The sequence below is a fragment of the Rhea pennata genome, chromosome 13 (assembly GCF_028389875.1).
Source record: "Rhea pennata isolate bPtePen1 chromosome 13, bPtePen1.pri, whole genome shotgun sequence".
NCBI classification, from domain to species: domain Eukaryota; kingdom Metazoa; phylum Chordata; class Aves; order Rheiformes; family Rheidae; genus Rhea; species Rhea pennata.
In genome coordinates, this window is record NC_084675.1 from 13612213 (window position 1) to 13635594 (window position 23382).

Consider the following 23382-nt stretch of genomic DNA (forward strand, 5'->3'; position numbering starts at 1 on the left):
GAGAAACGCGTCCCTGTGGCTGAGGGGAATGACTTGATGCTGAGAGGAGGAAACTCCCCGCGGCGTTGCAGGCCGCGCGCCGCCCTTCTCCGGGGCCCCCTAACGGCCGCGGCGGGGCTCGCGCGCGTGACGCCGCGCGTGACGGCCGTTCGCGGCGCGGGAGCCAATGGGAGCGCGCGGCGGCGGGGCAGCCGGCTCCCGGCGGCCCTTGCGCGGGGCGGCGGCGGCGGCGGCATGTCGGTGGCGTTCGTGCCCGAGCGGCTGCGCGGGAAGGCGGAGGTGAATCAGGAGACGCTGCAGCGGGTGAGTGCGCGCGGCCGGCGCGGACCCCCGGGCGCCGGGCCCCGCCGGCGCGGCGCGGAGCGGCGCGACCGCTCGGCGGCGCTCGGGACGGGCGGTGACGGCGCTGCTCTGCCCTAGCTGCTGGAGGAGAACGACCAGCTGATCCGGTGCATCGTGGAGTACCAGAGCAAGGGCCGGGCCACCGACTGCGTGCAGTAAGTCCGCGCCCCGCCGGCGGCTCCGGGCGGCCGCGGGCCCTCGGGGGGGTGGGGGGGTGGCGGGGTGGCGGCGTCCCTGCAGCTTCGGGAGAGCTTTCAGCCCGGTCTCTAACGAGAGCGAGCGCGTAGTTGCTTTCCTCGGCCGGAACTACTTTTTTTTTTTTTTTTTTTTTTTTTTTATTTATTTTTATTTTTATTTTTAATCTACTTACAAAGAAGTTTCCCAGAAATTTCTTTTAAAGAACGAAAGAGCTGTAAAGCACAGAGTAAATCTGACGTACATACCACCCTTCCTGTCAGGGCTTTTGTTCTGTATTAACATGAAAGCTAGCTCTGTCAGGCTTTTCTTTGCCGCCGGTTTGTGCAAAGCTGATGCTTCCGGGTGACACTCAGGGAGGAGTGAGCGTGTGGTGCTCCAGCAGTTCAGGCCTAGCTCTGACAAGCAGCTTCACAGAGGCTACTGGGCCTGAGCTCAAGACCAAGCTGACCATATGTTCAGTCCAGTCTAACAGTGGAGCATTGTCATCTCCCACCTCTGAGCTGCTTTCCCTGAGTGCTGCATCTTTCAGTTGTTACTGTATACAGATTTTTAGTGTGCATTTTTTTTCCCACCAAACTGCTATGCTTATTCTAGAAGGTACGTGATTACAGCATGCAGTTTGGTGAAGTACAGTAAGCTCTATAGTGAAAGCAGAACATGGAGGGATTTGCTTCATATCATTAGAGTGAGTTTTTTGTTTTATAGCAAGATATAGTTTTCCTTAACATCAAGCCACAAAAATGATTATTGAAATGCAAGTAATTTGCTATAAAAGAACAGGCAACCAAGTACTTTCCAGGTAAAGCTTTTCTTTCTCTTGCAGGTACGAACACATCCTGCATAGAAACCTCATCTATTTAGCTACAATCGCTGATGCAACTCCACCCAGTGCACAGAAGACTGTAGACTGACTGCACCTACCTGGACAGTGATGCTTTGAGACTCTGTAGAAAGTCTTAGTTTAGGCTCCTACTCTGAAAAGGCGTGGTCTTGAAAGGCAGGTAAACAGTCATCCCTGCTTTTGCATTAAAATGTAGTTTTGCATTAGAATGTTGTTTCAGTGTAATACTAGGTTAGCTTTTTTTCCCCTTAACACTCTAAAGTAGTACTTTTGAGGAGATGCTTGTGAATAATGCTTTACTTTCCCCACCCTCCAGCCCAAAACATCCTCTAGCATACTTCTGAAGTAGCCCGGATGCCAGGACTTGCAGTCTCAGTGAAGCAGAGACGCTCGTGACTGAGGCTGTGTAGTAATAGAGTAAGCATTCAGCTATGTAACTTCCCTCTACCTCCAAGATGACAAAGTCAGGGCTAGCTTGTCATGAATGTATTGCCACAAGCAGTAGACTATTCTGCATCTTGTATCATAGAAACTGTTTAATAAATATATTCTCTGTAAATGCTGTTATATGCTAGATGAACATGTGTTAACAAAGAAGTAGCTCAGTGGTTTAGAGAAATAGGAACTTTAGCTTTTTTAAGAAAGGTGAATGGCTGTTGCGTAACTTACAGCTGTAAGTGTAAGGGAGAACTCCAACCTTTAATTTCAAATGAGAGAAGGCTGGGTGTTTGCCCCAGACCTCTTCTTTCTTGAAATACCATGTATTGCAGATTTTGTTTACAAGTAAATTCTGACATAATCAAAATGGATTCATATGCATTGTGGGTACTGTCAACTGTTGTGTTCAGCTGTATCATTCTTAACCAGCAAGAGCACGGCTTGGTTTGCACCTCAGATTGGCCACTTCCTGACATGATTAGCATAACCTAAACAAACAGCCCCAATATTAGTTCTGTCCAAAATTTAGAGGTAACTTTTCACTCACTACTATGAAAATGATTTACTCTGTGGTTGCTGAAATTCAAATTACCACTTGCATCCAGCAGTTCTCACCTGCACAGCTATTTTGAAGACATTGCTAAGGCATTTTCTGCATCATGCTCTTCAGCACAATCTACTTGAAAGAGTAGTCTGAAAGAGGCTACTGTTAGAAGTTTCAGATTCTACAATGCAGTAGTTCAGACTTACATGATGAGTCAGTAAGTAGGCAGTTGACAATTTTCAAACTGAAAAATAATCCCATGTTAATGAAATAAGATCTTTGTTTACAAACCAAAGTTACATTTTAAGGTGCTGCTTACTTTCAGCAAGGTGCATATTTTAAACAGGTATGACCTATTAAATGTTTATCTTTAATAAAGCAAATAGTTTACTTTTACAGAAGCTTTAAAATACAAAAATGTACAATTCCAGTTCAGAAGCATTAGCTATTCACAAGAAGCACTGCAATAAGGGTAAGTTAACTAAGCACCAAACCCTTGCACTTGGCAGTGTAAGTGAGATTTAATGGCAAGATCATTTGCCAAGTGCAACAATTCTTAAAATTACCAGTGTTCAGAACAATCGGAAGCAAAGGACAGAGTAGCACCTACGTGGTCAAAATGCAGACAAACTTTGTTTCCGCAATTTGCTTATGTAGGTCCAAAAATTTGCCAGCATTTGTAATTGTGAACAAACTGCGAAAACCATAGCAATAATTTTGGCACTTGTTAAGAAGTTCAAAAGTAAGTGTTTTCATTAACTTTCATTTTGGTCTTAGTATAGATAACCAGTAAGTATAACCAAATTTAGGGTTTAATATTAGATCTAAATGACAAGATTTAAGAAACTCAAAACCATTCATCAAGTTAAATAACACTAACATTTTCAGCAGAGGGTTTTCAAAATTATAGTAGTACAGACCATTAACAACTTACAGACAGAAGCCACACTGATTGTGCAAAGCACATTACTGTAAAAAGTCTATGTACAGCAAACAAATCTTTGTAAACATGGTAAGTATGAAGTTTCAGAAAACATGGTGACAATATCATAAATACAGGCAACATTGGCATCCTCAAACAGCACAAAAGGTAACAATCTGGGCCTGCAAATATAGCCCGTCACCATACAAACAAAAAAGGTGGTTGGGTTTTAAATACCCAAATGTTTAATAGTTTTAGTGTTGTGTCTACCTTTTATTTATATATATTTATGTATTTTTTTGGTATCTTTAGATATAGATGTAATTAGTTTGTAAAAACAAAACAAATGTGCTTCATCTTCATTGAAAAATTATGCAGTTAGAACTAATAACCCATTTTACTAGTAGTTAACATATTAGAATGATATGACTTAAGAAAAATACAAAAATAAGATTAATACTGTCAAAACTTTTATACCAGAAAATATTGTGGTTTTTAGACTCTTTCAAAGATGAAATATGAAAATTTAAATAAGCTTTAACTATATAAAGAATCTTCTGTAATCTCAAATAATATACAGTGGGATAGCTATACATATATTTACCATTGTTCTTCGATTTTTAAGCACCAGTCACTCTTCTGGATCCACTTTGGTTGGAAGGTTATTCCTAATTCCACAGGTTCACTTAATGGCACATATTGACTGCAAATAATTACTTTATTCTTTAAAAAAAATAATGTTCCTTTAACTAACTGCTACCCCACATTTCAGTTCTAGTATCTTCTGAGCCAGCTCACTTTTTTTTTCTTTTTTCTTTTTCTTTTCTTTTTTTTTTTTTTTTTTTTTTTTTTTTTTTTTTTTTTTTAATCAACTGTAGCATCTGAAATAAGACTTTAAATATATGCAAGTAGTCTTTTAGGCTACTCAAAGTTTCACACACTTAAGGAGCACTGTGTGGATAATGCCTTTGGCCAAATGAAGTAGTAACAGATTGTGTATTTGAATACCAGTGTCATATTATCCACACAGATACTATCTACTTTAAGCAGCCCAGATGACATCTGTGACACAAGTTTCCAGCTGATTGCTACTGAGAGCAAGGGAACAGTTACTTCTGTAACTGTTTTTGCAGTAGTTTCAGAATGAACTCACTTGTGTGGCACACCATAAGCTGCTGTTGGACTTGATTTTTTTTTAAAAAAAAAAGTTGCCCACAGGCCACTTACTGAGGATACAAAGGCTTTACAGCTTGTCCATTATAAAATTAAACAGTGTTGAGCAAAGTGACCACTATATATTTGTTTCAACATATTAAATGTATTTAGTAAGATGTTTAACTATAAATCTATATGAAAAATAGCTATAAAATAGAGTGTTTTTTGTATGGTAGTCCTTCAGCAGTTCTCTTTAAAAAAGAGTTTTGAAAGTAAAGGCAATATACACATTTTTAAAAGCATTTCTACATCACAGTTTTGGGCTGTTTCGTGTACATCTAACAAACATATTGGCCATTTTTGCTCAGCACTGTAGAACTGAATTCAAGAGTTTGTATGCATCACCCAGTAACCCTCTATTCCATATTTAATGAGATAAACAGGATATAGCCAATACCCAATTGCAAAACAAGGTATATATAATCTATGACTGTTTGGCCCTGTGCTGCATTTTCCAATGAGAAAAGCAATTAGTACTGATGCAAGTAAGATGGTCTGCGTTCGTGTTTTACTGGAAAAGACTTAAAGCCCTTATTCATCTGTTTGTGCTGGGAAGCCTGTTGCTGTGATTGCTGTTGCTGCACATAGGCGAAGCTGGAGGAAATTCCTGTTGCTGGAGCACAGTCATTAGCTGCTGCCCACACAGGTGACTGGAGGATCTGCATCGTGTCGCTCCACTGGCTGACAGGGCTGCTCATAGGATACAAAGATGTACTCTGACTGGGTAGTGTGTTCATGACCGAGGACGTATGCTGCCAGGGCGCCTTTGGAGGCCAAGTTTTGGTTTTATTGTCCTAAAGGGGGAGGGGGAAAAAAATGTATATATATTTTCTTTGGGGAAAATATTTAACATGTCATCTCCCCCCCACACACTACATTTTCAGAAGGTTGATTTAACTACCTTTAAAAACAGGATTAATACATGTATACAGCACTCTTCATTCTTACTGTAATTGTCTAATGCAAAAATATTTTTATTTACTTCAGCACATTTGTTTGGCCAACAGTGGCCTTGCTTTAAGTCAAGATTTCTAGCAAGAAAAGTCATCAACATGGTGATACTTAAGTTTTCTCTGCACAGACAGTTTAAGCTGATCATGTTACTTCTTAGCTTAATTTGAAGTCTTTGTTATTTTACTGTGGAAACTTCAGCTGCAAGAGGAAAAACGCTAAGTGATTTCCAACTTTAATTTGGTAACTTTGATAAAAGCATTTAGAGCTACTTGAGTGCAAATGGTTTGAGTTTTAGCTGAATTAAACAGGGAAGAACAGATGAAGCTAGTTTAGGTTTGGGATTTTTTTTCCTAATGGAAAAAATCACCCCAAATACATGTAGAAAAAAATGACTAAAAAGTTATTTTCAGCTTACCTGATTCCGGTCATCTACTGCAGAAAGGAGAGGTGGTGATGGTAGTGTACTCGGTTCCTGCTCACCGCTGCTGTGCTTTCTGGGAAAAAGAAGCGATTATTTATTTATTTATTTTTAAATGAGTCACCTGCATTAATCTGGCACTGGCGTACTATTCTGTAGTTTGTCACATTTGATAGCCTAGCATGTGTACTATGATGTTTCATCTTGTTTTATGTATTTGTTGCTCAGCACAGGAGAACAAGCTAATGCACGAAGAAATCTGCTGAAAAAGAAAGAAAAAGCTATGAGGGGCTTGGCGGAGAGCAGTAGTTCTTTGAGCTACACTTTGAGCAACATGTGCATGTGTTTTTGTAAAGGTGAAAGAGAAACAAGGGCTATTTTTCTGCCCACTTTGAAACTGCTTGTTTCCAGAAACTGCTTTTTTCCTTCTATTTTTTTTTCTACTCGAGGGTATTAATGTTTTTTTCCTCCTTTTTTATTAGCTTTTCTGAAATAACTTTAAAGCAGAAGGAAGAAAAATGAGTTGAGCACCTGAAACAGTCTCCTTACTGGAAAAAAATGTAGAGGTTCAGCCTTACACCTTTGGTTTGAAGTTGCAACTGAATTCCAAATTCACATCTACACCAAAGACAAGCATTCTTGAAGGATTTGTTTTTTAATTAAAGCAGACCCTTAATCTTAAAAATCATTGCTCAGAACTCTCTAGCTAAGTAGTCCTTTGCAGAACAACTTCAGAAGTGCTCAGTCCTTTTGCCTTCTTGCTGGCTTTTTATTTTGTGATATTTTATCAGGCCCTCGCTTGTGGGACTCTTCTTCTTTCTAAAAAGAATTAAAACAGTAGTACTATTTGCTAATGGTATGAAATACTGGTACTTCAGCTTAAGTTTTTATTTAATGAAGCACACTTCAGAAACCCCTCTTGTTTTGGTCCATTCCTTTCAACTTTCTTGCCTTAGTTTGATTGCCTTCAGCTACAGTATACTTCCTTTCTGGCACACAATGCATATAAAAAAGTATATATATATACATACATAAATATATATATATATACACACACACACATATACATATATATATATATGTATAGCTATCCAGATATAGTCTGCCGCAGAAAACTGGCAAAACAGCCACTGATTTTCATCACCACAAAAAACACCATCTTGTACCTGAACATATTGGCTCTGAATTATTCTGTGATCTAAAAATAAAAATATTAGACACAGAACTAATTAACTTGATTTTTACAAAAGGATTGGAAAAATAATTTGCGTCTTTTCCCAGACTGGAATAGGACTGGGATTCATGCTTTATCTTGTGCCTTTTAATTCTCTTAACTACCCTCTACTATGGGATCAACAAGATTCTAAAGATACAGAGTCCAGCCCTTTAGAAAAGCACAAAGTAATTATGCTGCAGTTAATACTATTTTTAAGTAGTAATTGTTTGTAATTGAAAGTTATGGCTTAGTTTAAGTTGCTAAGCTTATTTATTTATGCAATTAAGTTTCCTCAGAAGGAAAGAATTTAGAGGCAAGTATACTCAATGGATTTTTTTTTTTTGGTGTCACTTAAAGATCATAGAATCTAGCACACTATTAAAATCGTGATGGTAGTGAGAGGAGACTTGGACAACATTATCAGCAGTGTTACTCAAGTGCCACAAAGTTGCTATAGAGGCCAGGGAAAAGGAACTTGCTGGCTTCAAAACACATGATGTTAGGGGCCTCTTCAGCACAGGCAGGGCATGACAAAGCTGCAGTGAAGTACACTGTGTACAAAACCAGATCACAGATGAACTCCCTCTCAAGCGCATCAGTAATTTAGATAGAAGTGTCATCCAAAATGGATTACCTTAGAAGAGGAGAAGCATCAGATCTTTCCAGACATACTGGGTTTCAGCTAACAACGGTATTTGTACAGATGCTAGTTTGTATAAAGAGACAGCTACTAATATAGCACAACTTGAGACCAAGAGCATTAAGATCAGATATTCTCTGATCCATATCATCAGTATAGTATGCAAACTGGTTTGTGCAACTTTCTCTAATTGGCAGAAGTCTGCTTTATTTGGTTACTCAAATTATGCAGAGAAAGTGTGTTGAAGTGGTAGGCATTTCTGTTAATTTCGCTCACCTTCTCTGCTTTACAGCAGCAACGAGGTCTGGCCCTGAGAACATCGAGAATAAACTGTCTCCATTAGCTGAGGAGGTCTCATCACTTGAGCTGGCAGAGTCTCCTTGAGTACCAGACCAACTGTTTGTCACGTCACTGTAAGACAAGAAGTCCATGTTTCTACAGTGCCTGGTCCAGATTGTCTGCCCTAGTTCATTACGCTGAATCTTTGTGACAGATGTTACTCAGGATTTACATTACAAAATGTAAACACTTAAATACCAGAGTAATATAAATACTTCATTTATTTACTTCTGAGTGATCACATCACTATGTCTATTATAGTCAGTTTATGCATTCTTTTAAAATAATTACATAAATTAAATTTAATGCCACAGGCTATCCCTGGTCTGGAAGGAGAAACAAATGACACTTGTTTTTGCAATCACTAAGGACATGGCTATTTCACTGCAAAATAGTGAGCTAAAGCACATACTTGAGCTACTGGTTACAAACTACCCTGAGGATCAGAGCTATTAATACTGCATTAAGGATAAATGGATGCAGGGTCTTCAGTTACTTCTGTTGTAATAAACAGTTCTGCCTTGGAAAAAATGAAGAGACTACCATATTTGCTATAAGGTACTGTGGCATGCCTTAGAGCAGCAAGATTAAATTGCTAAAATCTTGAAGGCTGAATTCAGTCAGACACCATCATTTTCACGGTGTTAGTCCTCAACAAAACTAGGTCTTAAAATACTGAGTTAAAGTAATTCTAGAACGAATCTGTACTATAAACGCTTTATTTCCTCTGTTAGAGGAAGACTCAGGACACATTCTAGTCTAAAGAATGCATCAAGGGTCAGTGCTTCAATATCAACCTAAGCAGGATGTATTCAGATTTCTAACCCTCAGCTTAATGAAGTGCAGCTTCACACATGCAGCAGCAATAACAAAACACCTACTAGTTGACAGTTTGAACAGAAACTAGACTCATATACTACAAGATACTGCTTATCCCATCTCTTACCCTTCTGCGAAATACTCAGGAAAGGGCCAGGTTTTGTGAGGATCATCAGGAAGAGGCCAGTTGCTGCGTGTGTTGCTTGGACGACGGACGTGCTGTGCTTGCCTTTTTTGTTGCATAGCCTGGTTGACCCCAGCAACATAGCGGGCAAATTCTGGATCAGAGCCAACTGCAGAAAAGAAATCAAAAAGTCAGATGCTGACATTCAGCTATTTCTACTGCTGTTACCACCTTCATTTAATCCTTTAAGCTTGACTGTACCTCAACCAACAACAACAAAAAAAAGTTCCATCAGAGATAATAAATGCTGGACAGCAGTGGATACCTCTTGATGGAGCAACAAGAGACACTATGAATAAAAATACTGTAACAAGAATTAGATATATACTATCCAGATGCAATGGATATGGGTCACATGGTTTTCCTCGCACTCCCCAAATATTTCTCACAATGGAATTACGCCTGCTAATTCTCTTCTGTCAGAATATTATTTGTCACTAAAAGGTCCCATATAGACACTACAGACACTGAAAGGTCCCATCAGCAGACACTGACAGAATTAAAGAATGTATCTAAGCTCGGGAAAGAAAAATTTGAATTATTACAATTGATTCTGAATTGCAGCGTAACTTGCAGTTCACTATGTTGTGATTCTGCTTGCTTCTTGACAAATCAGAATCTCAGTTCTCAATAGAACTACTAGCGCCAAAATTGCCCACTTCCTTCAAGGACTACAGAACTGCAGGACATTTCAGAATAAGATTAACATATACTGAAAAATATAGTAACACATAAAACTTTGTAAAGCTTTACGTTTCCAAAATAAATAAATAAATGTGTGTATATACATATATATATATATATATATATATATATATATAAATGTTATGCATGATCTTCTGTAGACAAACCAAAAACCTTAATCTAAAAATATGTTAGATATGTGCTTTTCTTCGAAATTGTCAGAGCAAAAAAGTTACGTACTGAAAGAATATTAGGTGAATAGCACCAGGAAATACTGGTTATTGCTAGAAACATTTCACTTCTTACTTGTTAAAATGTTATATTAACAAAAACTAAATTATTCTTTGCTTTGTAAGAAGACCCTTATAAATAAAATGTAATAAAGCGAAAGACACATACCTGCAGGGTCAAAAGGCAAAATTTCTCCTAACATCCCAAACACTCCATCAGTTTGGTCACGATTTGGCCATGTGTTGTTTCTAGGTCCTTGTGGTTTCTGTCCTAACATCTCTGACATCATATTGTCCATATAGCTGCTCACAAGACCCAAGCTGTATAAATCAGAGCTTAAATCTGAAAAACCAGGATTGTTCCACTGGTTAATATGAGACAATCCAGCTCCAACAGCTTGAGCTGGCTGCTGTGAAGAATTAGGTAGCCATTTGGCAGGTACACGTTGCTGTGGTCCAATAGGTTGAAGCAAATGTTGATAATACTGCATTTGCTGTTGCTGCTTTTGTGACTGCTGTTGCTGCGACAAGCCTTGCTGAGAAGGATGCAGTGGTGGGTGAGACAGAGATTGCGGCTGCTGTTGTACTGTTCCTGATTTTTGTTCTGTTGCTGTAGAGGATGCAACAGAGTTCCTTCTTTTTACCATCGGAGAAGTCTGCTGGGATTTGCCCATGTTAAACCCAGACAAGAAATCTATAACATCCTGCATTTCTTGGTCAGTTGGTAAATTCATACCTTTATCATCCTTGCCCTCATCTGTCTTGAAGAAGTTGTCCTGTCTTTCAACTAAAAACCCATTCAGTAACTGATTATTTGTGCTCTGAACTGACTGCAGTGGATCTGTGGTCCTAGGAAAATTACCAATGTTCAAAATGCTCTGTAATCGTGCATCTATGTTAGCAGGCATTTTAGCTTTTTCCTCCGAGTTAGAACTTATGAAGACATTTTTGGAAGGTGTATTGGGGATTGAGTAACTTCCACTATTACTTGTATTGGTACAGGAAGTTTTTTTTGTAAACCGGGAAGTCAGTTTTGAGAACGTCTTTTGTAGACCACCTGATGATTTGCTTCCATTTCCAGATGGCATGTCAACTTGATTCCCAAAGTCTGAGATTTCACGCTGTAACTGGATCTGAATACAAGGCAAAGCTTGCTCCCTGTATCAAACAAAAACACCTGTATCAAACCAGCTAATACATTCCACTTATCCTAACATCCTTTCTTCTGTCTAAAGAGATTTAAATTTGTATTTTGGAGCAAAATGCATATTTGGGTAATCAGTAGTGCAGAAAACAAAACCAGAGTTCTCTATCCAACTGGTTAGTTCCTCAGCGACTTCTTATGACAAAAAAATGTGAAATATTACTAACACTGCAGTAGCATTTACTATGCATTATTTCACTGATTTTAATTTTCCTACATTTATGCTCTACTTTCCATATCCTATTTTAATTAGGCTAAGCAGAGACTAATCTAATATAAATCAAGTATTTTTGTAAGAGACAAACTAATACTTCTGTATAGATGTATAAGTTTTTTTTTAAAGAAAAAAAACCTGCTGTATCTCTGTACCTACGAAGTGCCTATATAGAGTAGCAATTTCTTACTCCAAGTCCTACATTCCTGTTCTTTTGAAGAACTGGTACTATCAGGTTCTTCAGTACAGACCTTTAAACAATGATAGCTTTGTTTAAACTAAAAAAGTAAAGCATGAGGCTCAACAGGAGATGTACCTTCCTTCCTTCCATCTGTGTATGTCAAACACAGCAGTATAGAGCACATCTACTAGTCCCAAAGTCTTCTCTGGGTCCAGACTCCTCTGTAGCAAAGACATTGTTGCTGGATCTTCTTTCAGACACCTGTAAGCATTAAATTTAACCTTTAAAAATAAATATATCAACAATTTCATTTTTATATTAGACAATATTTACCATATTAACTACATATAAAAGGTTGATTAATTATACTGTTTCTGTTCCTGCAGAGGTACAACTAGTAAAGGCATCATAATATGTGGATTCCTGGAAGTCCCTAAAGACCAAGTCTATAGTCCTGATTCTCTTTTTATTGTTGAACATACAACTAAAACTCAATTATAAGTGAGAGTTACATTTCTTAATAAATAAATAAATAAAAATTAACAAATATCTCCTCAGTGGAGCAAGCATAATTCAGGCACAGAGGTAGAAATAAAAAATACACAAAGTCTGTTTCTGGAAAACAGCAAGAGTTCTCAATAACATGAAATGCCAGTGCATGAGATTTAAATCCTGGCCCCGCAGACAGTCCAACGCTAAGAAACTCCCAGCCTGACAGGCCTAGTGTGGAAATTACTCAGTGTATCCAGCAGTCTGTGGAAGACTGCACTAAGCCATGAAGATGCAGAATCAGTTTTCTTCAGCAATGGAACAGGATTAATAATTAATTTAACATGAGCCAGAATAACTTTAATCTAAATACTGGCACATTACCTCGTGAAGGTAACAAGGTAACTTCTAGCAGATGAGTTAAACAGGGCGTTCTTGCTGTGTGTCAGTAGGGGGAGCTCTTCCAAAGAGTTTAAATTGTGGGTCAAAGCAGTCTGCATTATTAAATTCTTGCATAATACAGCAATTTACATAAAGAGAATAGAGCAGTGCTAGTTTATATTCTACAGAGATTAAGGACAAATTTGGATAAACAGACTATTGATTGACTCATACTTCTGGACATACCATTGGTACCATTAGTGCCAAGCCATCTCACTAAGCATTCACATGAATGAACTGTGTTGTATTAAAGTTCGTAATACTGAGCACTTCCAAGTAAGAGAGAAGAAAAATGTCCCAATTCCAATTATTCTTTAAGAAGGCAGAGGTCCTCCCCTAAAAAACACAGATTAATCCTACATTCTGTTCTAGAAAATTAACTAAAACTAGGAGAAATAGCATCTCTGAAACAGAGTTCTGTGGTTCATACCAGCCTTTATAAAACAGCTCAGTGAAAACAGCGAGCGCACTAAAACGCTTGTCTTAATCTCATTTAGTTGCTGGCCTTCCTGAGGTAATAGCTGAGTGGGCTTGCTAGAGAGGAGTGTAGCAGGAATGCTTCTGGACTTCTTTTTTTTTTTTTAAATCTTCTTTCATCATCTATTTTTTCTTTTCTTTCCTTTAGAATTCTCTCTCAGATAGAGGCAACAGAAGAGATGCAATACTGAAGACAGCACCAGTACAGACATTTTAAGTGCAACTGTAGGTCAGTCTTTCAGGAATGGTGCTATTCTATCAGCTCCAGATAACAGAACTCAAAAAAGATATGCCATAATTAAAAATGTTATCCTTTCCAATTGTAATGGATTGTTTCCACCCCCCTATGTTTTTGAACAGTCATACCTACTAGTGTAATCTGCAATACAGTATTTTTATTTACCAAGTTGATGGAACTTGCACAACAATTCTGGATCCTTCTAAACTTATCTGAGGAGCATAGGCCTCTTTATTTTCAATCTGTGCTGTGTCCACAACCACCTAGCAAATAAAAAGAAAATAAAAGGGAAACGATTAAGAATTAGTTCCAGTTATTTTATCACCTCTGTAGTTAAGATTTAATATTCTCACCTTTCTTTCGTGCTACAGATTCAAAATAACAAGCCAGAAACCACACTAACTCACAAGTCATTGCAAGCTGATTTCTGTTTTAATATCTGAAGAAGTGGAAAGCATGTAAAATGATTAGTTTAATGCATTATTCTATATTGCAAGGACTTAATTCTCCTCATTTATATATTGTAGTTATACATCACTATGTAGTTACCAAATGCAGCTGGTAGTTATCAACAGCTTTGTATAGCAGCTACTGCATTTGAGAGGTTTGGATCCAAGACTCAAATTACTTCTTTAATAGCTCCCAAACACCTATTTATCCAAATATTTTAAAGAATCTAACTGCACTACATGGTACGATACAGACAATTAATATCTAGATTGAAACGCTCAGCATGGCTTGCGGTTCTTCAGACACCTCCCACCCTTATTTCTTTCTTTGTTTTGCATTTATAAAATCCAGCATTTCTGTATTCTCCCTATTCAAACTGTAGCATTTTTAATTCCCTATTATATAATAGGAAGCTGTTCAATTTGTTGAATTCTGAGCCTTCTGCAAGAGATCAGGAAGATATATGGAAAATGAAAGCTTTGAAAATTAACCTTCTGTCATAAGCCTTTCTTTTTATGGAAATTGAGAAGGAATGGATTCACTACTTCAGCTTCGCTTAAACTTTAGTACCAGTGCTAGTAAGTTCCATATTTGGTTTGTGCTTTTTGTTGTTGTCCAGTCTGCACGGGTTGGTCTTTTTGATCATTTTCATAATTTCCTATTTTGGTCATGCTGAACCAGCAGCTTTTTGGCAGCAGTCAGCAGTTCTTGCCTCAGTGAGTAGCAGATTAGCTGTACCACTTAACCTTGAAATGGCAGAAGTCCTCCAGTATAAATAAGCCTCAAGGGATATTACTGGCTTATTTGCCATCATGCTATACTGGTTCTATTTCTATCTGGTTGTCTTCTACTGGTTACGAAGAAACATGAAATGTGAGTAATGCTGAGATTCTGTTCTCTCTTGCGTTAACCAAACTATCCCAAAATGTTTGAGCACAACTGTTTCCCACCTTTTAAATATTTTAGCACAATGCCTTAGTTTTCCTCAAGTAGACTCCAAACATTTGCCCTGGTTTATTCTGACTTGAAAAACGTGTCTAGGTAATGTGTCTGTAGTTACAGAAAGCAATTTTATTATCCACTCATGAGAATACATCTTCTTTTCTTCAACATTTGTGCAATTCCATTTCTTTTTTCTTCATATTTTACCATTTTAATTTTATTAAAAATGGTATTCTGAGATTCAGCTTTATTGCAGTTATAGTTGGAGTAAGAGAGAACTTGAGAATGATTTTCTCAACACCCAAGGAATAAATACTATATGCAATTCAGACCTGTAATTCAGGAGCAAAATTCTGATTTGTGCAGACTAAATAAGCTTCTGGTGGTGCTCATACTCTGGGTTTCCCTCCCCTTCCTTTTTTCCCCCTCACTGAAGAAGCGTTACATTTCTCAACCCTTGGTCACAGTTACAACATCCGGGGTTTAAAAATTACTAGGATATTCAGTACTTCTGTGATGTATGTTGTTTTCAGCTACAGAAAGGTCTGTTAGCACAAAAAAGGATGGCTAGCTAGAGATATAGTTAAACCTATTCTTCATGACTTTGTGTGAAGCCAAGTCAATGTTTATGTTTACCCATCCTCTGAATGCAAGTATTTTAATACAGGCTATTTATTCAGACAGATGTCTTCAGCTGACCCAAATTGGAAAATACTATTTTTTATATATGCATGCTAAGGTAAAAACTGAGTAGCTGCACTTTTAAAATTATTTCTTATATTAAAAAGTAAAGCCAAAACAACAAAGCAAACTAACTTGCATCTCACTGTGCTTTCTACTCTTATTGAGCGTTTCTTCTTAAAAGGTATACAGTATATAGCTAAACAGTCAGACTGTCTAATAGTGCTCTATTTGGCCTTTAAATGACAAATTAACTCGCATTTCTCAACTAATGCAGACAGATTAGTTTCTAAAAGCAGTAAACCAGAGGCTGCGTAATATTGTCCCATGATTTATCTGAACTCAAAATAAATTCAAAACAAACATATTTCTCACTCCCCGCCTGGTGGGTGCTTAGAGGATAGCTTCCTGTGCATCAGACATCTATTGTTCTTGTTTTACAGGTGTTTCCTCCCTCATCTCCACCCACAGAGTGCTTTAACGAAGAGAATTACAATTTCTCATCATTGCATGAGGTTATATACAAGTGTAACTGAACCTTGTAAAAAATTATGGTGCATAGTTCACAAAAAACTCAACTCTCACACCCTTCCAAATTTTAACAAACCAAAAGTGTAAATAGAAACAAGAAGGAAGAAGGCTTGCAATTTTTTTTTTTTTTTTTTAAGTGTGTATCTCATTACTGGGCCTTTGAAGATGAAAACCTGCTATTTTCAGAAGAGATTCAGGCAACAGCTTTAGAGACATTCATGATTCTACTCAAATAGTATTCTTTAAATCAGCACTATCATTTGGGAGACTGTATGGGCAAGTTTTATGCTGGTAGTTAGCCATATGCTATGGTAAACCTGAAGAGTATCAGCACTTCAATTACTAGCAGATCTGACTGGTTATGTCTAGACTGGAGGACACCAGAAGACTTCCAAACACCTGAGTCCAAGTATGCCTCAGGCCCCATCTCAGGTCTCATCAGGGCAGGAATTAGGTACACCCAGAACTCAGCCTTGGCCAAGTCAAATCTTTGTTTCCTCAGAGAGGAAACGGTGGGAGGTGCAGCATCCTCTGGCGCTTTCCTAATCTAGATGCTCAGGAGCTAAGAACTTCTCAAAGATTACATCATGCTCCCACTGGTCAGCTGAGAAACAATTTCTTCCTTGGTCTCATTTCTCATACCTTGCTGTTGATTCTCAGCATCCTTCCATGAACTACAGCACATAAGATACTAGCCCACTTTGCTGTAGCCCTTTTCTAGCCCTTCTTGCATTTACTAGTATTTAATATGTATTTTTCTAGAAAACACCGTATCAGAAACTTGACCAATCCAACTATTCCATGGTTGTTGTCTTTACCACCAAAAATGTTACCTTCTTATACCTCCCTGTCAAACTTCTTATACAACGTGCTTGAGGGTCTACCATTTCCTATCCTTAAATCCCCATATCACAGTGAAAATAAGGACTGACAGTAGCTGCACTGCTGTTACTATATTGATAGTCTGTCCTTTTCATTTTATGGCTTACTTACATGACAAGTATTGAACTGAAGTATGACCTGACCATACTTCCCTAATAAATATTTAATACCAAAGGGATATCTAAGATCTGATATCCAATATCAAAGGGATGCTGAAATAGAAACATCAGACAAATTTATTATTTACCATTTATCATTCACCATTATTACAGAACACTATTAACAGAACCCGAAATAAATGCTTTAATGAAGTAAGACCAGAAGTCATGCAAAGTCACTTAATCAGCTGCTTGATTTGCTTGAAAAAATTATGTTATTTTCAAGGTATATAGCAATACAGACCTTTTTATCAGAAATTACAGCTAATTACAAAATCTTGATGGCCTGCACTCATCTTGAACAGAGAGTCAGTATATGAATCAACAGGAAGGATTTAGATCATAGAAGTTTAAAGGTGATTCAAAGAATACTTGACAGAAACTATCATAAGCTACCATTCACCGTTGTACATGCATTTCTTACTGTGCTCTTGACCCATTTTATTTGCTCAGTCAAATGAAGTTCATGGTACTCCAAAAAATTTTGTCATGAATGAGCACTTTATTAAATAAAAAGGTTGCAGTAATTAGTTATAGCAGCACAAATACATTTTCTTATCAAAATATGTATTTCAATCATATATATTTAGCAGCTGATAATATAAAATTTATGCTTTTTACTTTTGAAGAACGCATATGCCTACAGTGTTGTATTTAATTGCTCTAGCCTATGTTGGAAATGTCAGATAGTACTATTTGCCAGGGAGGAGTTCCTGATGTCTTTTAGGCAGGAAATGCACCTTCTATTCAAAAGACAAAGGAAATGAAAAAAGAGCAGTTTTAAAAGTAGGAAAAGGTGGTTTAGTATGTATTAGAATTGAAGCTTCATTTCTAATCAATCTTGATTATAAAGTACACTGCATTTTCCTGTTTGTATCAACTATGTATTGTATCTACGTACTTACATTCTACAGGGATACAGCTTGTTCATAAGTTACCTGCAGCGTTAAAATGAAGCAACATGAAGCAAGACACTGGAAATGAATTTCCAAATTTTACATATTCTGAAAAGAAGCTAGATATTCTAAAGCAATCCTTTTCCACTGAGCCTATCCATAGTTACTTACTAGTCCAGCTTGGCCAAATAACAACTGTACAGCAGTTTTGCAGGCTCCTCGCCAAGTTGAAGGGCAGACCTGATTTAGTACTTCAGTAACAGGAGAGTCATCCCGTGGTGTCAGTCCATTATGGCATCCAGCTTCTTTAATTAACTGCAGCATTGTGTGCTGAAAGTTATAAAAACTTTGTCATACCAAACATGGGAATCAGAAATGTTAACACCAATGCCTCTGTAAGCATTCGTCATTGTTCTATACATTATTAGAAGCTTTCCAACAAACAGTACCTGTTACCTCTAAACTGCCTTGTATAATTATAAGAGTTCAGCTGCAGAACAGAAATCTGAAGGGCAGTCTCTGCTAATTGGAACATTATTCTCCTCCAACATCATAAACCTTAGCTTATGCTCCTGCAAAATAGTTTTATCAAAGTACAGAAAGCACTGCAAAGATGATAGAAAAGCAGTATTTTGAGCTGTCAGTTGTTTCAACTCTTTCAGGAGCAAGGAACTAGGCTTATCTAAGAAAAGTGAAAGTGCTGATTAAAATTAACCAAATTACTTCTGAATGGACACTTTTCCTTTCCTTCATACTGAAAATTCCATTAACTTCTCCACTACTTCTAAAATGCAATTTAAATTGTTTTGGTAAAATTGCTTAAAGTTTGTAAGACAACATTAAAAACAGCTTTACTACAAAATATTTTTTCAAATACTTCCCCCTTAATGCTCCAAGAGTCTGAACTTGGGGTGTTTGTACAGGTTCACCTTCCTCTGCACTTTGATAACTAATCACCTACTTCCAGAATAGGAGCTTAATAACCCTAGATTATATAAAATTTTCTTAGATTGGACTGATCTTGTCCAGGTGGTTAAAAAGCTATTAAAGGAAGGCACGGACACACAGCATTATCCCATCTTGTTCATAGAAAGTTAGGCTAAAAATATATATTTTTAAATAGGAGTTTGGCATTGAACTTACTGCTGTTCTACTCTTAATTTTAAGAATTTGTATTGCTTTTTACTACCGTGGTTAGATTCAGGGTTATTACCGTTTTCAGCTTCAGGTTTTCTGCTGCAGACTCATTAAAAGAGATTCCTTTCAGAAAATGCGATCCTATCTGAACAGGTACAGTGGGGAGTTCACATTGAATTGGCTGAGGTGGCGTCTGTCTCCTTCCTGTTTGCTGGGCTTCAGCTTCACTGCAACAGCCCTGAAATGGCAAAAGAACAGATCTGAAGAAATTGAAGATCATAGAATCATAGAATCAGTAAGATTGGAAGGGACCTCTGCAGATCATCTAGTCCAAACCCCCTGCTCAGCAGGGTCACCTGTTAGACATGTTAGACGCATGTTAGATAGGGTTGCATCCAGGCAGCCCTTGAATAACTCCAGAGAAGGAGACTCCACAACCTTTCTGGGCAACCTGTTCCAGCGCTCCGTCACTCTCTCAGGGAAGAAATTCCCCCTCACGGTCAGGCAGAACTTCCTGTGCTTCAATTTCTGCCCATGGCCTCTTGTCCCGTCACACGGGGCGACTGAAAAGAGTTTGTCCCCGTCCCCTTGACACCCTCCCTTCAGGTACTTGTACACATTGATAAGATCCCCCCTCAGTCTTCTCTTCCCCAGGCTGAACAGGCCCAGCTCTCACAGACATTTCTCAAAAAATCCTATTATTAAAGAGTCCAATTTATTTTCAAAGAAAGCAGGGAGGAAAGCAAGAGCAGGATTAGCAGATTACCTGAAGACTTGCTTCAATAGCCTTCGGGTTCAAGTGGAAGCCAGCCTTCATTGCATATTCACAATGGCCTAAACTCTCCAAAGCCACTTTGTAAGCCTGGTATTAAAACAAATAAAGTTGAGGTGCAATAGCCATAGTCCACAAGTAAGTGTATTTTATACATGTGGATACATGTATAAAAATCATTATATGGATTTATCTCATGGATTTACCTTACTGAGTTGTAGAGTGTACACATTTTTCATACAAGATTCTAATACTAATAATTCTCAAATACTTCCTAGCTGCCTGTGGTACACATTTCTGCAGTAATGTATTCCTTATTTTATTTCTTGGCCCACTCACTGTACTAGATACATATGAAAGCAAACAGACTTTAAAACCTCACCTGCAAAGCACTGTCAATTTTCATGTTTAGTTCTTTGAGCTGATGTTCAGGAATTGCCACACTTTGTGAGCAGAAGAGTTGCTGAACTTCAATTCCAGCCAAACATCCATCGCAGCCTCTTTCTCGCAATCGAGATGTGGCCTGTAATGTAAAATAAAAATCTAGAGTAAAGAGTATTAAATCAATATTAAATCAGATCAAGCTTAACTAGATTTAAAAAACAGAGACTGACACAGTATAAAGGAGATGAAGACAAGAATGTAAGGGGAAAAGATCTAGAGCAGACTGTAACTGATTACTATCACTACTTTGAAGGTAGAAATCTCACATAATTTGTGCAGCATACAGGTGTTGGCTAGCAACATAATTCAGCATTGCTTATTATTACTATTTCAACTCCCCGTCTGGACTACGGATCCTGTTACATAGGCCACATGATGAATGTGGCTACCAGACAGAAGGACTTAGAATTTCAACATAAAAGGTATTTAAACACTTGCCACAAAAACAGAAAACACAATCATGTGTACAAACATTTATGTGAACATAAGAAGATATACTTTATGAAGACAATTACTGTGATACATTTTTTTTAAGAGTCTTACAAGACTGCAAGCAGGTTGCTAAAAAAAAAAAAAAAAAAGGTTCTAGATCTGCAAACCCGAGAGTAATTTTAACAACACTGGAAACAAACTTTATAGCAATTATAGGACATTGCTAGAAATTATAACATGGTTTTAAGGAACAAAGTATATTAAACATGGAATGAATTTATTTTTATACAAAAGAAGTAACAATTCTAATCCTGATACAATTTTAGCCAGATTATCTGTAATATATCTAAAGCACTCCCAAATCTCCATTTTCTTCAGTGGAAGAAATTTATGCTGCGGCATGAATTACAAATAATTTGTCTACATCTATAGTTCTACAGGAAAGTTGTTTGTTTTCATATACCTGGAAAATGGTAACATTGACAAGATTTCCAGTCAAGATGATTAACATGCCTGCATGGGCTGCCAAATTAAGACTTCAAAAGCACATGTTTCATATTACTTGAATTTAAGGAAACCATGCAACCAATTTCTGATCTATCAGCGTGTAGCATACAGACAATGGAGAAAGACTCGTAAAACTGCTTTTCCTTCTAACATACTTTTTCTCGCAATAAAAATGATGATTCCACAGATGACAAGCATTTGTTAAAATGTAAGTCCAGAGAATGCTAAACTTAAGTAATACAATTAACATTCCAACAACTTACAAATCAAGCAACATTGAGCTTAACAGTTCTCCCTCAGCATGAAGACAAAAAAAAAAGAATTTAAAATAAAAAATAGAACTCATGCTCAAAATTTAAGATAAATGGACATTATTTTTCATGAAGATTTTGCTCTCACTTTTCAGAAAGACTTGTTTGTTTAAAAATTTCCTCTGTCCCCTCCTAACCACATCATTAATTCATTAATAATAACAAATATCTGTTTCCACTGTTTCTGGGTTTCTTACGTACAATCGTACCAGAAAGAGGAAAAAAAAAATTTTTATAAATGGCTAAAGATAGTGTAAAATACCACATGGGTAACACAAGTTTTAGTTTTAGCATCTGAAACTACTTGCACCATTCCCCCATGCAACATGGCATGTCTTTAGAATTAGAGATTTTCTTCCCTTATTAGGCAGCCAGGCCTGAATAGGTTTCAATAAATATAATACAATTTCACTACACAAAGACATCCATACCTCTGCTGCTCCTCTCCATGATCTTATTGCATCTTCTAGCTCGTTTGTTGGGCTTAAATTTGAGGCTCCAGCCCCACTAACATTCTTTCTTTCCTGAGCTACAGCTTCGGCAAAGCAAGAGTGTGCCACTGGCTGGACCTTCTGCAAAGCTTGCGACAGGAACTGAAAGTGGACCTGCATCACTGTCAAGAAACATCGCCCAAGCACCTGTGGGAGAAAGAAAAAAAAAAAAAAAACAAACAAATTTTTAGCAAACATGAAACTTTAGGGAGGTGTCCCTTCTTCCTTGCTGGTCAATGTTTGGGGTAAAGAACCAAGTGAAACTCAGACTTTTTAAAAAATAAAAATAAAAGAAAGTTTCAGATTAGAAGTAACAGATAATATTTATACATTTACTTAAGATAAGGTAAACTGTTAGTGAGCACTGGCTTTAATGAATTAAGGGGTGATCAGACTGATTTGGTTGATACAAGTCTCTTCTGTGCCATCTTTCTACTTTTGAGATCAAAGTATGGTTACCTGAAAAATGAAAAGCTCATTTCATTACTTCCCAGTATCAAGTACATGAAGCAATACTAAAATGCAAGTAGCATATTATCATAAGAACAAAGTCAACACCAAACTCAGCTGCACATATATCTAATTGAATTTATCCTGTTTGAGAAACAACAGGAAGAAAAACAAAACAAAACAAAACAAAAACAGAACTACTTCAAAACACTATCACAAAAATCAAATAAATTGAATCCACAAGTTTATCTTCCAATCAAAGCAATAATCAGTAATAAACATCAAAATGTTTTGCATCATAAGACAACGTAGTGTCATTTTTGGAATCAAATCATGACCGTGGAATACATACACAAAGTTGCAGCTGTCACTTGCACTTTTTGACAGGAACTCTTAATGCTGATGCAAATTTTCACTCCAGAATACTTCACTGCAATGGGTCATGTAATACTACTGTGCAGCACATGGGGGTAAGCAGGGAATAAAAAGCAAGAGAAAGGGTACTAGGACGTTCCTCCTCTGTTCCACGGGGAACTGGACTGAGGGGGTGCCTGGGGCACCGCTGCTCCCACGGGCACTGCGAGGTGCAGCTTTGCCCAGCATGAGCTGGGCTCTGCGCCACCCACACCCGCAGCAGCAGCCTTTTTCCTCCACAGATTTCCATTCTTCCTTTCATCTTCCTCTCCAATACTACTGTCACACCTGAGGGTTACAACCAAAAGATACACACCTGCATTACTACAAGCAAAGCAAAGGTCACAAACTGAGTGTTCAGGTGCACCCACTGTACATAAAAGAACAGGTAAGAATACAACTTTCCAAAAGGGCAACCTAGAGAAGAACGGCACACGAGCAGACCTACTCTACCCGTTTTCAGGGCCACACTTTCCTAAGCGGACAAAAACTAGTAACAAAGCAAAATTAGAACACAGCAAAGCAGCAAATATTTTCCAAATTACTGTAGAAAGCATTCAAGAAGCTATTCAAAATGTTTTCTTTCTTTTACGCTTTGTCACACAAAGTTGTTTAAAATGTGTATTTGACTTTGATTTATTCAAAAAGACTAGACT

General features: G+C 37.7%; 2 protein-coding genes across 6 annotated transcripts in view; one reads left to right on the forward strand and one right to left on the reverse strand.

Moving 5' to 3' along the window:
* Positions 1–191: 191 nt before the first annotated feature.
* On the forward strand, positions 192–13521 carry SS18L2 (SS18 like 2). 3 transcript variants are annotated; one of them, XR_009959845.1, is made up of 4 exons: positions 192–303; positions 421–497; positions 1364–1541; positions 13139–13521. XR_009959845.1 is itself a non-coding variant. In XM_062586887.1 (3 exons), exons 1-3 carry the CDS (start codon positions 235–237, stop codon positions 1449–1451), a joined length of 234 nt encoding a protein of 77 aa, XP_062442871.1. In that variant the 5' UTR covers positions 192–234; the 3' UTR covers positions 1452–1940. The 3 variants fall into 3 exon arrangements, 1 of the variants encoding a protein (XP_062442871.1); XR_009959844.1 differs by lacking the exon at positions 13139–13521 and adding an exon at positions 8021–8294; XM_062586887.1 differs by lacking the exon at positions 13139–13521 and having other exon boundaries at positions 1364–1940.
* Positions 2713–23382, reverse strand: part of GARRE1 (granule associated Rac and RHOG effector 1) — a 61144-nt gene continuing 40474 nt past the window's right edge. For all 3 annotated transcript variants that reach the window (XM_062586883.1, XM_062586885.1, XM_062586884.1), the window contains 12 exons: positions 21803–22009; positions 20060–20200; positions 19672–19767; positions 18982–19143; positions 17940–18098; positions 13394–13491; positions 11719–11844; positions 10154–11142; positions 9014–9179; positions 8005–8139; positions 5870–5948; positions 2713–5294 (listed from right to left, as the gene is read on the reverse strand). In XM_062586883.1, the coding sequence (XP_062442867.1) occupies positions 4971–5294; positions 5870–5948; positions 8005–8139; positions 9014–9179; positions 10154–11142; positions 11719–11844; positions 13394–13491; positions 17940–18098; positions 18982–19143; positions 19672–19767; positions 20060–20200; positions 21803–22009 (2682 nt within the window). In that variant the 3' untranslated portion in view covers positions 2713–4970. The remainder of the gene's footprint in view (positions 5295–5869; positions 5949–8004; positions 8140–9013; positions 9180–10153; positions 11143–11718; positions 11845–13393; positions 13492–17939; positions 18099–18981; positions 19144–19671; positions 19768–20059; positions 20201–21802; positions 22010–23382) is intronic.